The sequence below is a fragment of the Populus trichocarpa genome, chromosome 15 (assembly GCF_000002775.5).
Source record: "Populus trichocarpa isolate Nisqually-1 chromosome 15, P.trichocarpa_v4.1, whole genome shotgun sequence".
Lineage (NCBI taxonomy): Eukaryota > Viridiplantae > Streptophyta > Magnoliopsida > Malpighiales > Salicaceae > Populus > Populus trichocarpa.
Genome location: NC_037299.2, coordinates 778,186 through 787,626, shown reverse-complemented (window position 1 = coordinate 787,626; position 9,441 = coordinate 778,186). Strand labels below are relative to the sequence as shown.

The 9,441-nt window shown below is 33.1% G+C and overlaps 2 protein-coding genes across 2 annotated transcripts in view; one reads left to right on the top strand and one right to left on the bottom strand.

The window, feature by feature from the left end:
* Positions 1-9,441, bottom strand: part of LOC7464538 (uncharacterized) — a 92,306-nt gene that overhangs the window by 32,228 nt on the left and 50,637 nt on the right. The gene's annotated exons all lie outside the window — the stretch shown is intronic.
* On the top strand, positions 2,862-9,433 carry LOC7464543 (starch synthase 1, chloroplastic/amyloplastic). Its single transcript, XM_024586885.2, has 15 exons — positions 2,862-3,356; positions 4,327-4,688; positions 4,895-4,972; positions 5,072-5,196; positions 5,463-5,544; positions 5,681-5,854; positions 6,042-6,123; positions 6,252-6,343; positions 6,417-6,479; positions 6,563-6,652; positions 7,039-7,163; positions 7,241-7,349; positions 7,434-7,489; positions 8,470-8,509; positions 8,922-9,433. Exons 1-15 carry the CDS (start codon positions 3,053-3,055, stop codon positions 9,078-9,080), a joined length of 1,941 nt encoding a protein of 646 aa, XP_024442653.2. The 5' UTR covers positions 2,862-3,052; the 3' UTR covers positions 9,081-9,433.

Sequence of the window (9,441 nt, the reverse complement as noted above, 5' to 3'; positions counted from 1 at the left end):
TTGCATCATTCTTTAATTTCTTAGTTTGTTAGATTTGATCTCCATTCTTTTAATTTTATTTTTATTTAAGATAGTTTTTGAATTTTTTTTTTCAATTTCACCCCTTTATTTTTTTCTCCTTTCATGTTCATTTCTTTTGCTTTGGTTAGGTTTTTAATTTAGATTTTTTTTTTAATTTCATAATTTAATACTAAATTGATTGACAATTGAAATTCTTAATTATACTCGTGTTTTTAATCTCACGAGTTGCAAATTTAAAATATTAATATAGGTTTAGAAGATTTACCCGAATCAATTACTATGGGTTGAAACAATAAATTTATTGGTTTCTCCTACAATGGATTTTATATTTGTCCTCCTTCAATTTTTATGAATTAATTATTTTTTAATTGAGTGAGGTTACTCTATTTTTTTGCTTTTTTTAAAAGAAATAAGTTACTAGAATTCTCATAAATGCGGAACAACACTTAATTTGGGTTTCAGTTTATTTTAAAACAAATCCAGTTTTAAATATTGATTATAGAGGCTTGATCATCATCTCATGAGCAATTTGATCTTTTATTTAATATTGATAATAATTAAAAAAATATTTTTTTTCTGATTTTATAATTTGATATTAGACTGGTTGAGAAATAGATTTTATAAATAGTTTTTTTCAACCTTATTTAGGATTCTTACAGTCTCAAACAAACGTTTATTTTAGAAATAATACTCGAAATTAAAAACATCTAATTTTTACTATATAATTAATTAACAAATTAAAATTTAATCATAAACTTATCATGAGAAAAAATATACTAGTAAATTAACTTAAATATTATTTATTTGTAATCTTCAATTTCATATCTTTTTATGTTTTTTTATACGTACAAAAAAAAGACTACACCATCAATCTCCATCTCCAAATTCGAAACATCCCCTTTTCACATACATCAGAACACTTATCATTATTTTTACAATCTCGTAAACATAACATCAAAAGTCAAAACAAGATAACGAATTTATTTATCATTTTCCAGCATAACATATTATTACAAACCAAGAACATGTAAATATCTTTAAAAAATTACAGACTACAAACTATTAACTCTGGTAAAAAAATTCAATTTTGTTTCTGGTTGTTGCAAGTAAGAAAAAAAATAATGGTTCAAAATCAGAGAACTCAAATCTAAATTCTAGCTAACTTTTAGTTTTTGAAAATTTCATTTTGATAATTTTTTTTCAATTCGATAAATTACAACGATAAAAAAAAAATTATCGATTGATATTAATTTCAGCCATAAAAAAAATATATTAGTGTTAATAAGTTACATTCGACAAGAATAATTCTATTAAAGTGTTTTTGAATTTCCATCTTACTTGAAAATATAAATTGGAGTTGAGAGAAAAAAAATTTCAATTTAATTTTGTGTTTTAAATTAATTTTTAAACTTGTATTTTTTTTAATTTAGATTAGATTTCAATTCAAATAAGAAAATACATTCGATAGGATCAAATTTGGTTTCCTAGAAGAATGATTGTTAAATCCTATTATAGATTAATTCAAAGAATCTTTTAAAAAAACAAAAAGAATAATAAAAATTAACTGATTTGAGTTAACTTAATAATTTGTAAATTAACTCAGATTATCCAAGACATTTAACATTTTGTCGGTTAATTATAATTATATTATAATTTAACTTTTTCACGTGTAGAGTACGTCCATCTCGGGAAAGGATACATCATCGGGATTTGTGCTTGCCTTTGTAATTCAATTAAACAACTAAAGCGACAGCGTTTTAAAAATTTCTTCAGAGTCTTAAACTTTTCCTTTTTATGGAAATTCGTTAATTCCAGACCTCAAAACTCTGACTTCTCCAATGATTGCCACGTTCACAACTGCCGATATACATTCTCCTTAGATCCTGCCACGTCTCTATGGGACCCACACAATAATTGGTCCCACTAAATTTGTATACATTACGCAACATCACAAAAAAAATCCTCCCCTGCCACATTCCACCAATAAAATACTGCCGCATTTCTTTTATACTTACGTGGCTATATCATAATATTCAATTTAGGTGTTGTGTTACTTTTAAAAGTATTTTTTAAAAAATATATAAGATATATTTTTATTTTTAATATTAACATAGCAAAAAAATAAAAAAATATTAATTTAAAATTTATCAAAAAAAATTCAAGAAAAAACACCATCCTATTACATTTCCAAATAATACCTTAAAATATTTTAAGTAAATTTATGTTATACCCGATGATTTTGAATTGAGTTTATTAGATTAATATATTCATCATTTCAATAAAAAATATATTTAAATATTTTTTTCATTGTGATAATTTTTATATTTTAAAATGTTTTTTAAATTATTATTTTTGTTTTAAAAACATTAAATTAATATTTCTAAAATGTTTTTTTAGTGATTTTAATTTGCTAATATTATCAAAAAAAATAATTTGATTTATTTTCCAGTTAAAGAATATTTTTTCAGAAAAACAACACATTACAAAATACATACTTAAATTAATTTCACTAAATTAATTTTTGAATAGCAAATTTTCGGAACAATCCATCAAATAAAATCGAATCCTAGCGTAGCATCAGAATTCAGATGCTGCCACATTTATAGAACTGTGGACTACACTACTTAATGGGTCCCACGTATGACATACAGTTGGCCCCATTATCCTACTCAACACCCACCTCCACCGCATCATCTTACTCTCACTCTGTCCAACCCATGCAAGAATTCCACGTGTGGTGTTTGTCAACGTGGCATGCTCTTGAATTTCCATTTTTAAATAAATGCAGGATCCATTTTCGGGTTTCGCGCTTTTTCAGGACATCTAATCCCTCCCCACCCTCTCTCTCTCTCTCAGAATCTAAAAAATCTAACACTGCATGACACCTTCTCTTGGTATCAAAGTGTGACGCTTTATGACTTTATTCAGGGATTTTACTTGCCGTTTCAACCACTTGCACACCCCTTCTCTCCTCCACTCTTCAAAAATCTAATCTTGGCATCTCCCTCTCCCTCTTTCTCTTCATTTTTTGATGGAGTCTCTTTGCATTGTTGGCAATGGAGGAGTATCGACATGCCAAGCATTTACTAGATTAGATACTACTAGGGTTGGTTTTAGGCCAAGGGCTCAACTGGGTTTTGGTTGTTTTGTAAGGGAGAGGTATAAATATGGAAACTTGGTGATTGCAAGATCAGGGAGAAGTGAGGTGGGTAATTCAAAAGATGGAAACTTTGCTGTTGAAAATGAGAAAGAAGAGAAGCGTGGTGGTCTTATTTTAGGTCCTGAAAGGGATTCTTCTGGTTCCATTATTGGTTTTAACTTGATTCCTCCTTCTGGTATGGATATTTCTTTTACAGTAATCTTGTCAAAACTCAATTTTCATGGTTTTTAGTTTTTTTGGATTGTGGAATCTTTAAATTTTGGATTTTTTTCTTTACAGTGTTTCTTTATGTATTTTGAAGGTTTATGCTTAGTTCTTTATTTTGCTTTTGGTGTCCTTTATTGATTATTATAATAAGTTATCGATCATTCCATATCCTATTATCTCTTTAACGATTGCTCATGCTTCTTCTTCTTTTTTGCCTTTTTGTGATTAAAATTTTATACGAATATATGGTATGTAGTTACTGAAGCAAGGATTGAGTAAAGTAGCAAGTCGCTTGATTGTTAGGGAAACTCCTATGATCAGATTTGATGAGAAAATTGAGTTGCCAACAGCAATTACATGCTGTCATAGTAAAGACTTTGTGAAACTGATCTAATTGATTTGGTTCTTGTGGTTTCCCAGCATGTCATTTTCCTTGCATTTTTTATTTATTTTAAAATTAACACACTGGCATTGTTTGGTATGTGAATATATGGCAGGAATTTCAAAAAATAACAATAACAATGGTTTCGTTTCTTTTCTAGAATTGCAAGAGTCATGACAAAAGTCTCCAGTCTTTTGAAATTCTCACGCGTGTGTGCTCAATTGTGCACAATTTCATTAGGAAATAGGAGTTGAACATTATACTTGGCTATCACTAATGTATTTTGAGCTGTCTGTGATTTTTTCCATTTCGTACTAAACTCGGAGGGGATGGAACTCCAAATTTATTAATTATTCTAGTTTCTCTGTTATCAATAATGAGTAAATTTCCAATATTGAACGCCCTTTTTTCTTTTCCATTTTGTTCCGAAGTCTCCTTTTCATATAATGCCATTCTTTGGGCCTTCCAAATACCATTTCTTATTCTGGATTATAATTTTGTATGCTGAAGTCCTGTCCTATAGCTTATTGCAAGATGTATAAAAATTGAACTGCAGGTGATGGTGAGGTTTTAGAGTCTCATGAAGATGCAACTACTGGTGGAACAGAAGAAGCTGAGGACATTGAAGGAGTAGAGAAAGTCCAAACCGGAGTAACTTACAATATTGTTTTTGTTACCTCTGAAGCGGCACCATATTCAAAGACTGGAGGATTAGGAGATGTGTGTGGTTCTTTGCCTATAGTGCTAGCTGCTCGTGGACATCGAGTGATGGTTGTCTCTCCTAGATACCTGCATGGTAGTCCGGCAGATAAGAATTTTGCTGGTGCTTCAGAGTTGGATTGTCATATAAAGGTATATTGCTTTGGAGGGGAACAAGAGGTTGCTTTCTTCCATGAGTACAGGGAAGGTGTTGATTGGGTAAGAATTTTCAGCTCCTTCTCGATTGTAAATTTGTGGACCATTTTATATTTGTGCATAAATATGCAAAAATCTTTCTTTAAAAATTATGTAAAACAGGAGAAACTTCATTTTGTGAAGTTTTTCTTGTTCGCTCTTATTCAATTCTAAACTTCATTTTGTAAAACTTCTGTGATAACGATGAGTCTTACACATCTTCACTTTAGGTGTTTGTGGACCATCCTTCATACCACAGACCTGGAAACCCATATGGTGATAGCCGTGGTGCTTTTGGTGATAATCAGGTAGCTTCATGATTGTTCCAGCTCTTGGGTGATATTGATTATCTTTTGGGCCCTAGATTCACAAACAATGACAAGCTTTCTTCTTATTTGGTTTTACAGTTTCGGTTCGCTTTACTTTGCCATGCAGCATGTGAAGCTCCATTGGTGCTTCCACTTGGAGGGTACACCTATGGAGAGAAATGTCTGTTCCTTGTTAATGATTGGCACGCTGGTTTGGTTCCAGTGTAAGTGATCCTGCTGTTTATCATTGCATTTAAAATGTATGTTGTACATTAATTCATTGGCAAATAATCTCCTGTTATTTTCTCATCTCTTTCAAAACTTCCAAATCCAACCCCTGCAAGTTGTAGATGTTCCCAATTGGATTTTTGTATTTTGTTTTATTTTTTCTTTTTCTTGGGACTGTTGGAAATTTTATTTAACATTTGTTGTGAGTGCAGTTTTTAATTTCAGAAATGTTAACTGGATTTTGATTGTTATATGTGTTCAGGCTTTTGGCTTCGAAATATCGTCCCTATGGAGTTTATAAGGATGCACGAACTATCCTTGTGATACATAACCTTGCACATCAGGTAGGTGCTCCTTTGATGTTTTGAAGTGATACAGAGCATGCGTGTTATTCTGCCTCTTGGGCTTCTTCGTGATGAATTCTTTTATACAATGAGGAAGGTTTGTTACACTAATTCAACAAATTCTTCTACATATTAGGGAGTGGAACCTGCAGCAACTTACACAAATTTGGGATTGCCTTCAGAGTGGTATGGGGCCTTGGGATGGGTGTTCCCTACTTGGGCAAGGACTCATGCTCTTGACACTGGTGAAGCTGTTAATCTTCTAAAGGGTGCAATTGTCACAGTTGATCGGATACTCACTGTTAGCAAGGTCTATGATGTTAATTTATCCTTTGCCATCATTTGTAGCTATAATCATTTGTCTGATGGGCTTTGCTTTTGGAATAACTAAATTTTTAAATGTTGAAATCATTGAACAGGTCACTTCTATGGTAGTCATGGTCATCTTCTGACTTTCTCTTTCCTTTAAAATAGTAATGTTGGTTTGTTTAGTGCAGGGTTATGCCTGGGAAATAACAACTGTTGAAGGTGGATATGGTCTGCATGAGCTGTTAAGCAGCCGAAGGAGTGTTTTGAATGGTATATTTACTAAAAATGTTTCCCAGGATTACTTTGTTGTGAATAAGTTCTGTATCAGTCAATTAACACATTTTAGTACACTGTAGTGCATTTCATGCTTGAATTTAGTAACACAATTTTTTCACCAGGGATCACGAATGGCATCGATATTTATGAATGGAACCCATCATCAGACAAGCACATTGCTTCCAATTACTCTGTGGATGATCTTTCTGGGAAGGTAGTGACGTCACATTTCCGCTATCAGCTGTTTTGGAACATTGTTTCCTTACCTGCTACTTTACAAGTTGCAGGTTCAGTGTAAGATTGCTTTGCAGAAGGAATTAGGTCTTCCTATTAAGCCTGATTGTCCATTGGTATGATATTTTTTCCTTATGCACTGTTCTGTAACAAAATTAGAAACTCCTCTACTGTTACTAATTGGAGTTGGATTTTGTAGATTGGATTCATTGGGAGGCTAGACTATCAAAAAGGAATCGACCTGATCCGCTGGGCAACTCCAGAGCTTTTGGAAGATGATGTTCAATTCGTATGTCAGATTTTCATTTATTCCATTTTTGTCTCATCCCTTGAATGCAGCATTGCTTTCTCTCTACTGGCTGTTGTCATTTGTTTTCTTGCATAAATTTCATTTCAAACTCAAAGGCGTGTGGGAATTATATTTAGCTTGAATTTCAGACCTGAAATGCCCTCAAACTCTAGTCATATCTTCTCATTCTTCTAGGTTTTAAAACTGACATGCCTTTGTTTGAATTAAAGGGAGAATAAATGCTCTCTTAAACCTCATTAGAGGTGTGCGGTAGCATAGTTAATTTGTTTTTAAGATTTCTTCAGCATCAAATAGAAACGAGTTTGGTGTTTAGCTAAGGAGTGCATTTTCCTTCACAACTACTAAAGATGTACGGTATGTGTCAGGTGATGCTTGGGTCTGGGGACCCTTTGTATGAGGACTGGATGAGAGCAACAGAGTCAACCTACAAAGATAAGTTTAGAGGTTGGGTTGGATTTAATATTCCAATTTCTCACAAGATAACAGCCGGGTAATCCTTCTTTCCCATTCATGTTTTACATATTGCTCAAAATATCAATGACACTAATTCAAGTCTGGAATAAACAGTGCTGACATATTATTGATGCCCTCGAGATTTGAACCCTGTGGGCTAAATCAATTGTATGCAATGAGATATGGGACTGTACCAGTTGTTCATGGCACTGGAGGGCTCAGAGTGAGTGAAAACCTGAAAAGAATTCTGTATCAGTTGTCCTTTTTTTGAGCTTGTACTAAATGGCTTGTACTTTGTGTATATCAGGATACAGTACAGGCTTTCGATCCTTATTCTAAAGGAGGTCTAGGTGAAGGCACCGGGTATGTGCTTTTCCTTAGTACTCATTCACTGCATGGTTTTCCTGGAAGTTCTTAGTTGCAATTCTCAGTAGTCAGAGTTAGCCTTTTCTTACCCCATAGATAAGGAAGGAAAAAGGCCAGAGAAAAAGAAAACTATTCTGTAATTCATTGATTCAGAATTGCAATTTGTTTCAATCAGGTTCTGATTTGATCCCTCAAACCTATAGCCAGAAAGAATTGCCCTTGGTGGAGAAAATTTTATATTTTCAGGAACTGAAGACTAATTAAAACTGGCAATTGACATGATTTCTACAAGAATTCATGTGCAAAGACTTCATTTTCCAAGCACTGTTCAATTGGATTAACCTACTTTTACTGATCATCCCCAAGTTTTGTGGCCAAACTTGAATTTCAGCTGCAAGTGGGGTGTTGAAATAGATCAATAGGTGTACTATTTCTTTTCAAATTAGGGAAGAAATTTCCATGTGTCTTCAAGATTTTTACCATCTTCTGTGTCTCTCCAAGGGTCTTTTTGCCCATTCCTTTATATTTTCAGCGAACTTTAAAATGTTAAATTTTAGCGACGCCTCCTAAAAATAAACTGATGTGCATGTCAAATTGCACATGTGCCTGTCTTTCACTCATTTCTTCCTTTGTTAGAAATTAGAGGTTGACAATTTTCTACCATTTTCATGCATCAGTTTATTAACTTAGAATTAGCTTAACTTTTTGTTTCATAAAGTACTTACACATGCATGTGTTTATGTACCTGGGGAAAAGTTGCGAATATTACTCGAAACTAGGAAAGTAAGACGCATGTATCTGTTTTAATTAGGAAAGTAAATGAACAAAGATTATTTTGTGCTATAGCTTCTGTTCTCTCATGGTGGAAATAACATCATTCTTTGAAGAAAACAAGTACTGCAATTATCTACATGAATTTAATTCTTCATTTCCCTGAATCTTGTCGAACTTAAACAGAAGTTGTGTTATGTTGACAGGTGGATTTTTTCTCCGCTATCAAAAGAAAGCATGTTGGCGGTAAGTTAATTTAATTTAACATTTTTTGGATGTGGAAGTTGATTTTATTATACTTGCATAGCTCTTTAATCCATACCTGTATGTTTCTTTTCCTCAAAGAGTTCAACTGAAATCACCGCTTTAATGATCTGTTAATTTCCCAAGTTAAAATCACCTGCCATGCTTTGTTTTCTGTTGTCCATGGAACAAGGTCAGGTCTATGACAGATGGTGATAATCATATTCTTTTGGAACTTGAGGGTGGGAAAATTTGCTTACATGGTTGTATTGAGTAGATTTATAAGGGCTTCCTCTTGTTACCTTGTCTATTCTATTCATTCTGTGGAACCTCGTCTAGTCACAATGATGAAACAAAATTTTCCTCTCTCTAATTGTCTGACTGTCTCTGACAATGCGCGGCCGATTCTTGACAGGCATTAAGAGTTGCTATCATGACATACCGAGATCATAAATCGTCTTGGGAAGGAATAATGAAGAGAGGCATGGTGAAGGACTCCACATGGGAGAATGCTGCTGTTCACTATGAACAGGTTTTCGAGTGGGCCTTCATCGATCCACCGTATATTAATTGAGGGTACATAAGAGAAACATCGAATGACATATGAAAAGGAGACCAGAAACACCATTTTCGTGAAGATATCAACCCGGCACTTGTCGAAACATGAACATATCAACCGATGATACCCCGGAAGCAGTGTTTTTGTACCACATGCTATGTGTGGGCAGTTATTTTTATGGTTATTCTTTCTCGAGTGATTATATTTTATTCTGCATGTGCACCCCATTGACAAATAGTTAAGTTTTGCACAGGTCACAGCTTGTTGTAATGTACATTCTGATAAAAAACAGGAACTGATATAGATAGTTTTTTCATTGGCAAATAACATCTTAAACCAACAATAAATTATGTTTCAGGTGCTGCTAACTGTTTCT

What these genes read in the sequence shown, in the direction of transcription:
- LOC7464543 (XM_024586885.2), top strand. Translation starts at nt 3,053, where the DNA reads ATGGAGTCTCTTTGCATTGTTGGCAATGGAGGAGTATCGACATGCCAA. An exon ending in TGGATGATCTTTCTGGGAAG is followed by an intron (nt 6,344 to 6,416) that starts GTAGTGACGTCA and finishes TACAAGTTGCAG; the next exon opens with GTTCAGTGTAAGATTGCTTT. An exon ending in CAAAAGAAAGCATGTTGGCG is followed by an intron (nt 8,510 to 8,921) that starts GTAAGTTAATTT and finishes GATTCTTGACAG; the next exon opens with GCATTAAGAGTTGCTATCAT.